This window comes from Octopus sinensis, linkage group LG24 (genome assembly GCF_006345805.1).
Source record: "Octopus sinensis linkage group LG24, ASM634580v1, whole genome shotgun sequence".
Taxonomy (NCBI): domain Eukaryota; kingdom Metazoa; phylum Mollusca; class Cephalopoda; order Octopoda; family Octopodidae; genus Octopus; species Octopus sinensis.
In genome coordinates, this window is record NC_043020.1 from 10,418,244 (window position 1) to 10,435,575 (window position 17,332).

General features: G+C 34.1%; 1 protein-coding gene across 2 annotated transcripts in view; it reads right to left on the reverse strand.

The window, feature by feature from the left end:
• Window positions 1-4,800: 4,800 nt before the first annotated feature.
• LOC115223891 overlaps window positions 4,801-17,332 on the reverse strand; it is a 13,095-nt gene continuing 563 nt past the window's right edge. The window contains exons 2-5 of one of the 2 annotated variants that reach the window (XM_036512794.1): window positions 14,737-14,823; window positions 10,772-10,799; window positions 9,731-9,778; window positions 4,801-5,319 (exon numbers count right to left, since the gene is read on the reverse strand). In XM_036512794.1, the coding sequence (XP_036368687.1) occupies window positions 4,946-5,319; window positions 9,731-9,778; window positions 10,772-10,799; window positions 14,737-14,805 (519 nt within the window). In that variant the 5' untranslated portion in view covers window positions 14,806-14,823 and the 3' untranslated portion in view covers window positions 4,801-4,945. Of the gene's footprint in view, window positions 5,320-9,730; window positions 9,779-10,771; window positions 10,800-14,736; window positions 15,281-17,332 lie in introns of those variants that run through there. The other variant, XM_029794609.2, reaches the window with a different exon arrangement.

A 17,332-nucleotide genomic window follows, 5' to 3' on the forward strand; every position in this document is an offset into this window, starting at 1 on the left:
TGGTCTAGTCGCATAGCAACTATACTACTTACAAGTGAACTTAATGGAACAGGGTATGGGTATGAAATTGTCAACAAGAAAATAAGTCATATATTTTATATGGATGACTTAAAACTCTATGGCAAAGATGGTAATGAGTTTGAAGGACTGCTACATACTGTGAAAGCATTCAGTAATGACATTGGGATGGAATTTGGTCTTGATAAATGTGCCAAAGCCACTTTCCAGAAAAAAAATTGAAGACCTCACATTTCAGTGGTGTTGAATGTTGACACAGTTATAAAAGAACTTGATCAGAAACAAACTTACAAATACTTCAGAATAAATGAGGGCTCTGGTATTCGGCATATAAACACGAAAGGAAAGATTAGAAAGGAATGTTACAGGAGAATTCAAGCAGTCCTAAAATTCAAGTTAAATGCATGTAACAAAGTATTAGCTATAAATTCCTTAGCAGTTCCTGTTGTTATTTACAGTTTCAATGTGTTGAACTGAAATATGAGTTGTAAGCTGCTGACTTGCAATAGGATGCACCAACCAAAAGGCAGACGCAGAACATCTTTACCTACCCAGAGTTCAAGGAGGAGGTCTAGGTTTGATCCAGTTTGAAATCTCTTATAAAACCACCACAATTGGACTGGCAAAATATCTTGAAATATCTAATGACTGGACACTAAAATTTGTTGAAAACCATGAGAGATGTTAGAAGCTTCATTCTTTTGTGATGGAGTGTAAAAAATTTTCTAGTGAGTTCATGCATAATACCCAGGTTGGACAACATGATGGAAATGCAGCAACTTTAGTTGAAAAAAAGGTGAAATCAATAACAAAGCAAATTGCATTAGAGCAATTGGCTGATAGGTGGGAACAAAAACCTCTGTATGGTAAATATATGGCCCGTGGCAAACAAGATGGAGTAGACCAGAAGCATGCCGATCAGTGGCTATGGAGCCCAGGGCTAAAGGCAGAGAATGAAGGCTTTATTTTGGCTGCTCAGGATCAGATTATTGACCTGGAACTACCAAGCCAATGTGATGAAAAATGGTATAGACCCAAAGTGCTGATATTGCAACAATGGGATTGAAACAATGGACCACCTAATCTCTAAGTGTAAGGTTTTATAGCACCTGTAGAGTACAAAGTAAGACACGACAGAATTGGCCAATATCTACATTGGATAATGTGTCAGCATTATAACATCAAAACTGCTGACAAATGGTACAAGCACTGAGGGAGAAAATGTAACAATTCTTTGGGACTTTCGAGTATGTACAGACTGGACCATCAAAGCAAATAAACCAGATATTGTTGTGAAAGACCAAAACAATGAAGCCTGTTTATTGATTGACATGAGCATAGTATCTAGGTGCAGGAGTGGCTGTGTGGTAAGTAGCTTGCTAACCAACTACATGGTTCTGGGTTCAGTCCCACTGCGTGGCATCTTGGGCAAGTGTCTTCTGCTATAGCCCCGGGCCGACCAATGCCTTGTGAGTGGATTTGGTAGATGGAAACTGAAAGAAGCCTGTCGTATATATATATATATATATATACATGTGTGTGTGTGTGTGTGTGTGTGTGTGTGTGTTTGTGTTTCTGTGTTTGTCCCCCTAGCATTGCTTGACAATCGATGCTGGTGTGTTTACGTCCCCGTCACTTTGCGGTTCGGCAAAAAGAGACCGATAGAATAAGTACTGGGCTTACAAAGAATAAGTCCCGGGGTCGATTTGCTCAACTAAAGGCAGTGCTCCAGCATGGCCGCAGTCAAATGACTGAAACAAGTAAAAGAAATAAAAGAAAAAAATATACCCTGTGGCTGTAATATCTCAGCAAAAGAATTTGATAAGCTCAGAAAATATAAAGATTTGCTAATCAAAATCAAAAAGATGTGGCATCTCCAGATAGTTACAAAACCACTGATTGTAGGAGCACTTGGAATGATAAAATAAAGGAACTGAATGATCCCTGGCTTACCGTCCATACAGGAAGTGCAAAAGATTGTCTCAACTGGTACGTCACACATGCTGGGAAGAGTATTGTCACTGACAATTCAGTGACAATACTCTTCCCAGCATGTGTGACGTACCAGTTGAGACAATCTTTTGCACTTTCCTTTCCCCCCCCCTTATTTTCTGCTTACTTTTTTTTTTTTTTCCTTTTTCTCTGTCTTTCTTCCCTTTTCTCTATCACATGACTTTGTAAATGAATAATCTGGTGTGTTTATTTTAATGCCATACCAATGTATATAGTGCATTTCTCTGTCCTAGGTGTCACGAGGACATTTGGCAAGAAATGGAAACAGAATTGAAAGAAGATGATAATGATAATAATATAATAATAATAATAATAATAATGATGATAATAATAATAATAATAATAATAATAATAATAATAATAACCACCCAAAGGCAGACGTAGATCGCCTTTACCTTCCCAGAGCCCAAGGAGGTCGAGGCCTGATCCAATTTGAACTAGCTTACAAAACAACCACAATTGGACTGGCCAAATATCTCGAAATATCGAATGACTGGATGCTAAAGCTCGTGGAAAATCACGAGAGACGAAAGAAGCTTCATTCTATCATAAAGGAAAGCAAAAAATTTGCTATTGATCTCGTGCAGGATACCCAAACAGAACAACCCGAGGGAAGTACGGCAATTATTGTTGCAAAGAAGGTGAAAATAATGGCAAGGAAAAAAGTGCACGAGCAATTGGCTGATAGGTGGGAGGAGAAACCTCTGCACGGCAAATATGTGACCCGCAGCAAACAAGCTGATGTTGACCAGAAGCAAACCCATCAGTGGCTACGGAGCTCAGGGCTAAAAGCAGAGAGCGAAGTTTCATCCTGGCTGCTCAAGATCAAAGCCTATTAACCCGGAACTACCAGGCCAATGTGATGAAAAATGGAGCAGACCCAAAATGCCGATTCTGCAACGACATGATTGAAACAGTGGACCACCTAATCTCTGGATGTAAAGTCTTAGCTCCAGTGGAGTATAAATTAAGACATGACAGAGTTGGCCAATATCTACACTGGCTAATAAGTCGGCATTACAATATCAAAACTGCCGACAAGTGGTATAATCACCACCCTGAGGCTGTAACTGAAGGAGAAAATGTAACCATTCTGTGGGACTTTCCAGTACATACAGACCGAACCATCAAGGCCAATAAACCAGATATTGTTGTGAAAGACCAAAACAATAAAGTTGCTTATTGATCGACATGAGCATCCCCTGTGATCATAATATCTCAGCGAAAGAGTTTGACAAGCTCAGAAAATATAAAGACCTACTCATTGAAATTGAGAAAATGTGGCATCTCAAGGCGGTTACAATACCAGTGATCGTAGGAGCACTAGGAATGATCAAGAAGGGAACCGAAAATTATATGAGAATGATCCCTGGCTTACCATCCCTGCAAGAAGTGCAAAAGATTGTCTTAACTGGTACATCACACGTATTGAGAAGAGCATTGTCGATGTGAGAACTGTTGCTGCTCATGTATTTTAATTTAAAATGAACGAACTATTGAGTTTGGTTTAATGGCCTACCAATGTATACTATGAGTTTCTTTGCCCTAGGAGTCGGGAAGACACTCGGCAAGAAATGGAAGCAAATTTGAAAGAAGAAGAAAAAAAAAATAATAATAATAATAATAATAATAATAAGAAGAAGAAGAAGAAGAAGAATAGTTAATGACTATATTTATTCATAATTTAGAAAATTACAATGATTTGATTTGTGGGTATAAATATATCACTTTTATGTTAAACTTTAGATAAATATTAAAAAAACTTTCAACTGTGATTGCATAACTCCAAAAGACAAGGTGCATGAATAGTGGCTTGTGTATTGCATTCATGATCACAATATCATGGTTTCAATTCCTGAGCCAGGCAGAGCATTAAAATTCAATACATATAAGATAAGAATACAATTATAAAAACCTTAATGTAAATTATTAGAATCTTACAATTCAATTTATTGAGGCTGCAGGCATTAACAAAGATTATAAAGTACATTAAAGATATAAATAATAATAATTAAAGATATAATAATAATAATAATAATAATAATAATATAATAATAATAATAATAATAATAACAATAATAATAATAATATTTTTATTAGTCAGTAAAGAATTACATCATCTCTCTATATAAATGGCAGTTTGTCTGTCTGTGTCTGTCAGGTTCTACCCTCAACCTGACCACAGCTTTCAACCAATTCTGATGAAACTTGACACACACATAGCCCAATGTCATAATTCAAAACTAACGCAGCGAAAATTTTGAAAAGTTCCTCCAGTTCTGAAAAAAATCGATAAATTTCATTACCAGCCCGGCTGAAACCGGCTCTGGCTCTGTAGTACAAATGTTTTGTTTTCATAAGTTTTGAATTAAAATCTTCCATCAAACCTTAATCACAATTTAAGTTCCTAACTCTAGCTGAACGATAACTAAGTTATTTTACTAAATTCTTTGTTATATTTAAAGTAACTCAAAGAAACACAGAACATCTCAAAATAAATACAGTAACGAAAGGCTGATCAGCCATTTACTTAATTAACGGATTTTTTTCCAGTAATAAAGTATCCTATTGGAATAAAAAGGACCATATAGCTCCTTGGAGTAGACATGATGCTCGCTGTGAATTTAAAAAAAAATTCCTGCCAATTTGTGAAAGATATTGTCGAAAATATGTCATCTTGAATTTGAACGCGATTTCCCAAAATGGCATGATTTTATCAATTTTTTCTGATAGCAAGGTATTGCATGGAAAATTAAGTTTCTTAGGGTAACATTAAGCTTCACCATGAGTTTGGTGAAAATCGATTGCAAGTTGCAAAAACTACAACAGAAAATGTGTTGCATATAAAAAGCTTAGATTCTCGACCGGTTCAGCCGGACTGGTAATGAAAGGGTTACACAACACTAATGTTTTATTAAAGACTATTTAGGTATAAGCTAGAGATAGACAAGTAACTTGAGGGCATATTGGGCCTGACAAATTTCGCTTTGTTTATTTTCAAAAAGATTTCATCGTTAAATTTAAGTTTGTATTTAAACGATAATTGTACAATGGCATGTTCCGGTGTATTTAAAATGCTGGGTCTTTTCTTCATAAACACAGAATGTTTTCCATTATATTTTCTCTCCAACACCAAGGTATAAATTGCTGCAGTAGAATTTTTCGGAATGTGCAATTGCACTGTACACGATATTTCGTAAATCCCATCTTGAGGTATAAAAATGTAAGTTCCATCAACCAATTTAAAGTCGCCTTCTTCTTTCACCCACTGTAAATAAGAAGCTTCCTCTGAAAAAGAAAAATGAATAACAATCATAATGTTTTCTTTATTAACCACCAAAAGTTCACAAAAAAAGAAACATTGGTAATGGTACAAGACAGTGTAGGGTTACATAAAATGAAGCATGTACTGATGACAGCAAAAGGATTTTATATGTCTAAGCTAGAAATTGATCTATAGTTAACTCTTTTTAAAAAAAATCTTCTTTGTTCATTTTTCTTGCTTTCAACCAGTGCTAATGGAGTACATAATGTAGTTTTTAGAATCATTGGGTGTCTATTTCTATCATGTGGTGCTATTCATTAGTGCCTTTATTATAATTATAATTACATAATTATATACTTGAATCAATTGTTACCGATATGGGTTTTATTACATGCTGTCTACTTGATAAAATCTTATGATTTCATCCTTAATTATAGATCAGTCATTTTAATGAATTTCAATTACCTTTTTCTGATGATGTCTGGAAAGAAACAGCAATTTTATCAAAACATATTAAGCAACACTAATAATAAATAAAAAAAAAAACATGAAAATAAGTTTTTGATGGTTTTATAGATATTTCAAAATTATGATACTAGGTGTTTCCATTATTTTGTCCAACCGTTGTATATATATATGTGTGTGTGTGTGTATGTGCATGTATGTGTGTCTGTTTTCTGTGTGTACATGTGTGTGTATATATATATATATATACACACACACACATACACACATATGTATGACTGGTAGATGATTTTATTTGTGAAAATACAAAGGTCAGCTTGATTGTCTGAGTTGCTTTTTGGTTGTTCTATGCCAATGGAAATTTTTTGGGGTCTTTTGCAATTTTATTTAACGTTATCTGATAATTAGCATATAAAATTATGTTTGACTCACGTACTAATTTTTATATTATATGATATTTTTTACTTTTGTTATGTTTATGAATTTGCTTTGCAAGATTCTTGATGTGAAATCATGTGTTGAAACACATATTGATGTATTTATCCAAATTCACACTTTCTATTTTCTGTATAAGTTATTTAATTGTTTATATGACATGGGTTATATATATACATATATATATATATATATTATATATATACATATATACATATATATATATATATATATATATATATATATATATATATATATATATATATATATAAATACATATATATATATATATATATATATATATATATATATATATATTATATATATAAATACATATATATATATATATACAACAATTGAGGGTAAAATTAATTAATTAATTATTAATCAATTTCACCAAGTGTTCAGTATGTAAAGGGACCATTTAAGGCGAATTCAAATTATTACATTATATAAAAGGGCTTAGTAAAATAAATTACTTTGCCACATACTGAACTCATTAGAAATAGCAGCTAAAAAAACTTTTTTAAAACTATTTCTAATACTTAAAGAAAATCTCTCTCATATAGTGCTTGCTCAATTCAACTCACGAAAGTATGGGGGTAAAGACATTAAAAAATCAGATGCAAAGGTTATTTGAGAACGTACGTTTCAAGATTAGTCAAACACGACATTTCTATCATCAGCTCAGAATTCCTTGGTTTGGATTTGAAAACACTGAAAGTGGGAGCATACCTTTTCGTCATCCCATCGCTTCCGAAGATCTGCTCGAAACTAACAGTGCCAGCATACCCAAAAATGCAAGCGAAGAATTTCTGCTCTCCCCTTTCCACCAGCGTGGGTTAAAATCAGCAAACGCTAAGCTTTTTCGGTAAATCCGAAACATTAAATATTAAATAGAGAGAGATGAATTATAATTTCAACAATTGAGGGTAAAATTAATTAATTAATTATTAATCAATTTCACCAAGTGTTCAGTATGTAAAGGGACCATTTAAGGCGAATTCAAATTATTACATTATATAAAAGGGCTTAGTAAAATAAATTACTGCCACATACTGAACTCATTAGAAATAGCAGCTAAAAAAACTTTTTTAAAACTATTTCTAATACTTAAAGAAAATCTCTCTCATATAGTGCTTGCTCAATTCAACTCACGAAAGTATGGGGGTAAAGACATTAAAAAATCAGATGCAAAGGTTATTGAGAACGTACGTTTCAAGATTAGTCAAACACGACATTTCTATCATCAGCTCAGAATTCCTTGGTTTGGATTTGAAAACACTGAAAGTGGGAGCATACCTTTTCGGCATCCTATCGCTTCCGAAGATCTGCTCGAAACTAACAGTGCCAGCATACCCAAAAAATGCAAGCGAAGAATTTCTGCTCTCCCCTTTCCACCAGCGTGGGTTAAAATCAGCAAACGCTAAGCTTTTTCGGTAAATCCGAAACATTAAATATTAAATAGAGAGAGATGAATTATAATTTCAACAATTGAGGGTAAAATTAATTAATTAATTATCAATCAATTTCACCAAGTGTTCAGTATGTAAAGGGACCATTTAAGGCGAATTCAAATTATTACATTATATAAAAGGGCTTAGTAAAATAAATTACTTTGCCACATACTGAACTCATTAGAAATAGCAGCTAAAAAAACTTTTTTAAAACTATTTCTAATACTTAAAGAAAATCTCTCTCATATAGTGCTTGCTCAATTCAACTCACGAAAGTATGGGGGTAAAGACATTAAAAAATCAGATGCAAAGGGTATTGAGAACGTACGTTTCAAGATTAGTCAAACACGACATTTCTATCATCAGCTCAGAATTCTTGGTTTGGATTTGAAAACACTGAAAGTGGGAGCATACCTTTTCGTCATCCCATCGCTTCCGAAGATCTGCTCGAAACTAACAGTGCCAGCATCCCAAAAATGCAAGCGAAGAATTCTGCTCTCCCCTTTCCACCAGCGTGGGTTAAAATCAGCAAACGCTAAGCTTTTTCGGTAAATCCGAAACATTAAATATTAAATAGAGAGAGATGAATTATAATTTCAACAATTGAGGGTAAAATTAATTAATTAATTATTAATCAATTTCACCAAGTGTTCAGTATGTAAAGGGACCATTTAAGGCGAATTCAATGTAATAATTTGAATTAGCCTTAAATGGTCCCTTTACATACTGAACACTTGGTGAAATTGATAATAATTAATTAATTAATTTTACCCTCAATTGTTGAAATTATAATTCATCTCTCTCTTTTATATTTATGTTTTCGGATTTACCGAAAAAGCTTAGCGTTTGCTGATTTTAACCCACGCTGGTGGAAAGGGGAGAGCAGAAATTCTTCGCTTGCATTTTTGGGTATGCTGGCACTGTTAGTTTCGAGCAGATCTTCGGAAGCGATGGGATGACGAAAAGGTATGCTCCCACTTTCAGTGTTTTCAAATCCAAACCAAGGAATTCTGAGCTGATGATAGAAATGTCGTGTTTGACTAATCTTGAAACGTACGTTCTCAAATAACCTTTGCATCTGATTTTTTAATGTCTTTACCCCCATACTTTCGTGAGTTGAATTGAGCAAGCACTATATGAGAGAGATTTTCTTTAAGTATTAGAAATAGTTTTAAAAAAGTTTTTTTAGCTGCTATTTCTAATGAGTTCAGTATGTGGCAAAGTAAATAATTTTACTAAGCCCTTTTATATAATGTATATATATATACATATATAAATACATTATATATATATACACATATATAATATACATATGTATATATATATAGTATATGTATATATATATATGTATTGTAATATAATATATATCTATATATATATATGTATATAATATATATATATGTATATGTATATTGTATATGTATATATGTATAGTATATATATTATATATATATATATATATATATATATATATATATATATACATATATATTATATATATATATATATATATATATACATATATATTTATTAATATATATATAATATATATATAGATATATATATATATATGTATGTAAATATATCTATCTATCTATCTATCTATCTATATCTATTCTCTATATATATATATATATATATATATATATATATATATATATATATGTATGTAAATATATCTATCTATCTATCTATCTATCTATATATATATATATATATTATATATATTATATTTATATTATATGTTATATAGGTATATATATATATATATATATATATATATATATGTATATATATAACTCATGTCATATAAACAATTAAATAACTTATACAGAAAATAGAAAGTAAGAATTTGAATAAATACATCAATATGTGTTTCAACACATGATTTCACATCAAGAATCTTGCAAAGCAAATTCATAAACATAACAAAAGTAAAGCTACTTACCACACAGTCACTCCTACGTCTATAATGAAAGTATTTTAATTAATGCTATAACCATTGTTTAAATCTGTAACTGTAGTTATTTAAGGGGATAATTCAAATTATGAGAAAAATCTGTATAAATTTGTTTACCCGACGGTGTGTAATGACTTGTTTTCAGGTGGAACATGGCATAGTAAGCTGAGAAAAAAAACAGACAGTGAGAAACATATATTTGAATACAGGTTTAATATCTGACAGAAGACTAAGACAGAAGAATGTATTTCCTATATTGAATACTTCAGATTATCATCTAATAAATAACTATACAACATATTAACTGTAATGCAATCATTATTATCATAACGAAAATGATGTGCATAGAGAATAATTATTTATCATTAATGAAAGAGAGCCAAGACTTTATAAATATCTATATATTACACCCATCACATTGTAGTTTCATGAGCTTTGATATGGTCAGTTGTACAGCAGCGATGCCTTGCTGAGACTGATAGTACAATTCTAGCAAACATGTACAGGAGGCTTCATCCTATCAAAGTGTCATCTAAAGCCATGGTCCAGTTAATCCTTGTAGACATTTCATTCATATATTTAATGATGTGGGTATTTTTGCCATTTATTTCTTTAGTACTCTTTACTTTTTTCAGTCATTTGACTGCGGCCATGCTGGAGCACCACCTTTAATCGAGCAAATCAGGACTTATTCTTTGTAAGCCCAGTACTTATTCTATCGGTCTCTTTTGTCAAACCGCTAAGTGACGGGGACATAAACACACCAGCATCTGTTGTCAAGCAATGCTACGGGGACAAACACAGACACACTCACATATATATATATATACATATATACGACGGGCTTCTTTCAGTTTCCATCTACCAAATCCACTCACAAGGCTTTGGTCGGCCCGAGGCTATAGTAGAAGACACTTGCCCAAGGTGCCACGCAGTGGGACTGAACCCGGAACCATGTGGTTGGTAAACAAGCTACTTACCACAGCCACTCCTGCGCCTTAGAATGTCTCTTATTTTCAAAATTAAAAAAATTGTTGCCTATTTTAAGATTGTAATGTATCGAGGACATGTTTAGTGATTTGATTAACTCTACAATAGGTTACAGTGTTAGATAATTTTATTGAGAATATTGAAAGTGAAATTATGAAAATAACTTACATTGTGGACGATTTGGGTGATAATTCCACTAAAGTAGAAAGAAAAGGTGAGAAAATGAAAATTAAGATCTGCTGGTGACAGGTGTTGTTTGTGTAACTTTCATCATATAATAGTCCCCTTTACTGTGTGCCACAATCTTGTTACAATTTTAACACGCACCTTGATACAGTGTTGTATTAATCTCGAAATATTAAATTTTCTGTTTGCAAAATTTCTGATAGGAAATGCCTTACATGTTTCTTCTATATTTACAATTTTGTAACCCCTATTAACAAATGAAACATGTGTAATGGTGGATAAATGATACCAAAAATTTTTCAGTTTCCTGTTCTGATATATAATTACTATAATTACTCTGCAAAAAGTATTTCCCAGAATTTTGAACTCTTATGCAAATCTTACACAAATATAACATCTACATATGGATTTGGAACACTGGTATAAGCAGATGTGCTTCAAGAGGACACAACTTGAATTTTAACCCTATCTACATAATCTTTATATATAAAACTGAGAATGTGTGTATGTGTGTGTTAGAAAAAGCATATTTACTAACAGAAAAGTATGCTATGGATCTTTTCGGTTTGAACGGCAGTTTTTAACATAATTTCTAGGTAACTAAAAAATTTTAAACTTCGTATACTGGTAGAATGTGTTTATAAAACATCTTTTTCTCTTGGCTTTATAGAGAAAATTCTATAGTTTGTAAGATATTTGTTGTTGTTTTTTCTTCAGTTTCTGCAATTTCAACCAATCACTCACGTCTATTGAGGTAAAAAAAACATTCTTTGCCGTATGAATATATCCCTCATTTAAGAAACAGATTGTGTTTATTTACATTTGTGAAGAAAAAAAGATACCCTTCCCCCACCCCTAACCCTAACCCTAAAACAGATTGAAATGCAATAGATCGATACTAGGGTCATAATTATGGGTGACAATTTCATATGACACCGCTAGAAAAAACTGCCGTTCAAACCGAAAAGATCCGAAAAGAAAAGAGAGGCCGGACGTCACGAATTTTTCAGATAGAAATAATTTTCATATTTTGTTTGTACGAGTGAGCGTGGGAGTCAGTTTCTATGCTTTCAGGTTAACGCAGTGTGTGTATTTATGAAGTGTTGCTTACACAGTGCCAGTGCTCATGGCCCTTGTTTGGGGTGGAGAGAGGAAGGCGTGTCTCGCAGGGAGCACCTCACTTGGGGGCGGAGACGGTAAAAAAGAAAACATGTCATGCCGCCCCCACTAGGAGATGCGGTGGAACTTCTGCGAGCGAGTTGCCTCTAGTGATATGGACAAACAAAACATAAAATTAATTTCTATGGTGACAGGCTATACACACGCAAAACGTACACAGAGCGCTGAGTTGCGAGCTGCTTCACAAACTGTTTATTTATTCATCGAAGAAAAATTACAGCAGTAAACTTCGGCGTTAATATTAAGGAATAAGTTGACGACCGGACTAACGGGCCGGATTCGAAGGCTTCGTGGGCCGGACGTTGGGAAGCACGGGGTTAGTGTATAATAGACGGGCAGAGATAGTTGTCTTATTATAGAGGGAATACTTGAAAGGGGAGAAAGAGGTAGAGAAGAGATAGAGAGAAAACAGGGATCTTTTCGGTTTGAACGGCAGTTTTTAACATAATTTCTAGGTAACTGAAAAAATTTTAAACTTCGTATACTGGTAGAATGTGTTTATAAAACATCTTTTTCTCTTGGCTTTATTGAGAAAATTCTATAGTTTGTAAGATACTTGGTCCTTAATTTCTTGCATTTCGGCAATTTCAACTAATCAAATACCGTCTATTGAGGTAAAAAAAACATTCTGTGCCGTATGAATATGTCCCTCATTTAAGAAACAGATTGGGTATATTTAATTTTCTGAAGAAAAAAAGATACCCTTCCCCCTAACCCTAACCCTAAAACAGATTGGAATGCAATAGATCGATACTAGGGTCATAATTATGGGTGACAATTTTATATGACACCGCTAGAAAAAACTGCCGTTCAAACCGAAAAGATTCGAAAACAGATGGTGCTGGAGATGTATTGGGGCTTATTTGTTGGGAACAGAGGTGGTGGTGGTGTTGGTGTGGAGTATAAGTAGCACAGAGAGGATAGAAGGGGACGTTTCAAAAGTGTGTGAGTGGAGACGTTCAGATATGAGGAAGTGGTGGTGAGAGAAAATGAGAATCTTTCCTGTTTGCCCTCACTTTTTGAAATTTTAAATTTAAGGGAAAATTTTCAAATTTGGTGTGTTGATGTGTTGGATGTAAGTTTTCATGCTGAATCTCAGGCCATTATTCACTTACTCTTTTACTCTTTGTAAGCCCAGTACTTATTCTATCGGTTTCTTTTGCCGAACCGCTAAGTTACGGGGACGTAAACACACCAGCATCGGTTGTCAAGCAATGCTATGGGGACAAACACAGACACACAAACACATACACACATATATATATATATCTATACATACATATATACGACAGGCTTCTTTCAGTTTCCGTCTACCAAATCCACTCACATGGTATTGGTCGGCCCGGGGCTATAGCAGAAGACACTTGCCCAACATGCCACGCAGTGGGACTGAACGGATCTTTTCTTTTTGAAAGCCAGATTTTCCTAAATCTGGCTTTCAAAAAGAAAAGATCCCATACATACATACATACATATACACCGTTCACAGTAATTGTGTGTAAAAAAAACTTTAAAGTTCGTTAATTTTGGTATCATTTAGATATTCTCCATTTTCGCGGGGATTTTTTTCAAATCTTTTTTTTTTTTATCACCTTCTTCGAAATGATGGGGAACATCATGAAAAATTGGGGCAATTTTTAATATTGTTTCGCCATCCACCCCACACACGCCACCCCCAGCAGCCCCGCTTCCCTTTCCGGACCGATTTTGGCCAATTTTGTTTGGCACAACGCACTTAAAAAATCATGGGAGAAGCCTTTTCGGTAAAAGAAAAAAAAAAGAAGAAAAAGAAAAACATGTAACTATTTTCAGACGGAAAGATGCGTGATTTAAGGAAGATTTAACTGTTGTTTCTAGCACATCCACATCACACCATTAACTTCCTCATTTCTTCGTCACTCTCACACTTATTCATGTGTATGTGTGCATGTAACATATGTTGTAAGTAAGCTGTTAGTAAGGTCTGTGTGCATATATATATATATACAATTGCAGCGTGGAAGGTGTTTGTAAGCCATTTAAGAAACACACAAAAGCCGTTCGATTCACTTCAACATTTAAGTTTAATTTGTCAAAATATTTTCGTCGCTTTTAGTTCGTTATATATACGTACGTATGTACATACGTACATATATATAACGAACTAACTATTACTTTCTCAGATGCAGCACGGATTTTTGTCAGTGAACAGGTCGCGGTCTTAAAGCGACGAAAATATTTTGACAAATTAAACTTAAATGTTGAAGTGAATCGAACAGCTTTTGTGTGTTTCTTAAATGGCTTACAAACACCTTCCACGCTCCAATTGTTTTCGTTTCAGTACACGATCTCAGATCAAATAACTTGCTATGCAAATCCAGGTGCAAATATATATATATATATATATATATATATATATATATAAAATTAATTAAGGGTAGAAATTGATATTTATCAATTAAAACCACTGGTCTAGCATATTAAAAAAGAATCCGAAGATTAAAATATTTATATATACCAATTAAGGACTGAACACGAAAAGTGGACAGTCAACATGCTACATATAGACGTCAAATCGTCATTCTCCACAAAAGATTATGTTCTCAAATCAAACTCAGCACAGTTTGATTTGAGAACATAATCTTTTGTGGAGAATGGCGATTTGACGTCTATATCTAGCATGTTGACTGTCCACTTTTCGTGTTCAGTCCTTAATTGGTATATATATATAGTTAAATAGTTTGACAGATAAAAACTATACGTATATGAAATTAAGAGGAATTAATTACCTTCATTGAAACGGCAATAACAATCATTGTTACCACAAGAGCAACGAGACAAATAGAAAGTAAGATCATACGAGTAGGTCGTTTAGCAGCATGTGTCTTTTCCTTAGTTAGTTGGAGAAATTCAGATGTCGTATTTTCATGATTTTCTTCAATAACTGTAGATAATAGGCTGTCTATATTTGGATCGTTTTCGACTAAACTGGGCATTTTAGAAACTTTTCAACTAACAGTTACGACTTAATAAACTTCTTCCACTTCGCTTTATTTATCTTTCTCTGGCCTCGCCGTATACAACCGTACTTCACAAAATACTTCCTGGTTTTGAAACTGATAAAAACGTTAGCAAGTATTTCTCTTCTCTTTACGCTCTCTCTAAGTTCAAATTCCGCCGAGGTCGACTTTGCCTTTCGGTGCCGTTAAATTAAGTACAAGTTGTGTACTAGGGTCCAATCGACTGGTCCCCTCCTAAAAAATCCCGAGAAAAGTACACAGTTTCTGGTCGTAGTCTCTCTTGCTTTCGCTTTCTGTGATTCTCCCACCCTCTGTTGCTGTTTCTCTCTCTCCCTCTCCCTCTCCGTCTCTCTCTCTCTCCCCCTCTCCGTCCCTCTCTCTCCCTCTCCGTCTCTCTCTCCCTCTCCGTCCCTCTCTCTCTCCCTCTCCGTCTCCCTCTCCGTCCCTCTCTCCCTCCACTCGGACTCTTCTCGGACACTTGGAACGTTTGCATGGACTTAATGCGGGAGTGGTTTTGCTCGGTTGATTTCCACTACGCTTGCATGCATGTATATATGTATGTATGTATATATTTATGTACGTATGTATATATGTATGTACGTATGTATGTATGTATGTATGTATGTATGTATGTATGTATGTATGTATGTATGTATGTATGTATGTATGTATGTACGCACACACCTACGCATGTATGTATACGGGCATGCAAGTATATTTGTATAAGACCAATAAACACACTACATCGACCATTGGTAGGGTGAAAAATAAATATTACTTCACTGTAATTTTTATTGAGTACATAAAGCCTGAGACATTAATGATTTGAACTTGACACATTTGGTCAATTCACTGGTCCTGGGGTATAAAAATATGCGCTAAATTTTGATACGAGTACCATACTTGTCAAAAAACGCACGTGTATTTGTTTATGGTTCTGAAGAGAATCGTCGCGGGTTCGTTAACTTTCGTAAAAAAAGGTTTTCTCTCTCTCTCTCTAGTTTCAGCTCAGAGCCACGGCCATGCTGATGCACCGCCGTTTTTTTTTTTTACTTTTGTTTTAAAGTGAAACCGATGAAGTGAAACATGTATGTACGTGTACATGAAATGGACGTAAGTGTGTGTGAAAGAGAGAGAGATTAAAGGGTTGTGTTGTCATGTATAAGTACATACATCAATACATATGTATGCATCTTTTTGTATGTACATGTGCGTGTGTGGGGTGGGTGGGAGAGAGAGTGGGAGACATGCACGTACATACATGCACTCACACACACACACACACACGCAAACCTAAGATAGGTGTGTCCTCCTCATGAATCTTTTTTCTCATAACTTTCAGAAAAAGGCATTTTTAATGAAAATTTTTACAGGAGTGGCTGTGTGGTAAGTAGCTTGCTAACCAACCACATGGTTCCGGGTTCAGTCCCACTGCGTGGCATTTTGGGCAAGTGTCTTCTGCTATAGCTCCGGGCCGACTAATGCCTTGTGAGTGGATTTGGTAGACGGAAACTGAAAGAAGCCTGTCGTATATATGTATATATATATATATATATATATATATATATATATATATATATATATATATGTATGTGTGTTTGTGTGTCTGTGTTTGTCCCCCTAGCATTGCTTGACAACCGATGCTGGTGTGTTTATGTCCCCGTTACTTAGCAGTTCGGAAGAAGAGACCGATAGAATAAGTACTGGGCTTACAAAAGAATAAGTCCCGGGGTCGAGTTGCTCGATTAAAGGCGGTGCTCCAGCATGGCCGCAGTCAAATGACTGAAACAAGTAAAAGAGAGTAAATCCATTGAGACGAAGTAAATTACGATTATATCCGAATTTAATGTTAAAAATACTTCATGGCCCACCGTATATATTACCTATATTTTATATATACAAAACGAACCCGGAAATACTGAGAAAATTACGTCACGTATAACGTCATGTATGCGTGCGTATCCACCATTTTTTAAGAAAAAAATTTGTGTGTGTTAATTTAAATTACGATATATTTGAAATCTGCCTCACTTGAAAGGTGCTTGTGGAAAATCTCATTGAAAATGCCCATTTTTCTGAAAGTTTTCGGGATACAAAATCGGGATGGATGGGGTACATATATTGTGTGAGTTTGTGTGTGAGTGTGCGCGCGTGTGTGTGTGTGTGTACACACACACACACACACATACACACACACACACACACCCACACACACACACACACACATATATATATAATATATATATATATATATATATATATATATATATATATATATATATATATATATATATATATATATATACATATATATATATGTATATACATATATATATATGTATATACATATATAAATGTATATACA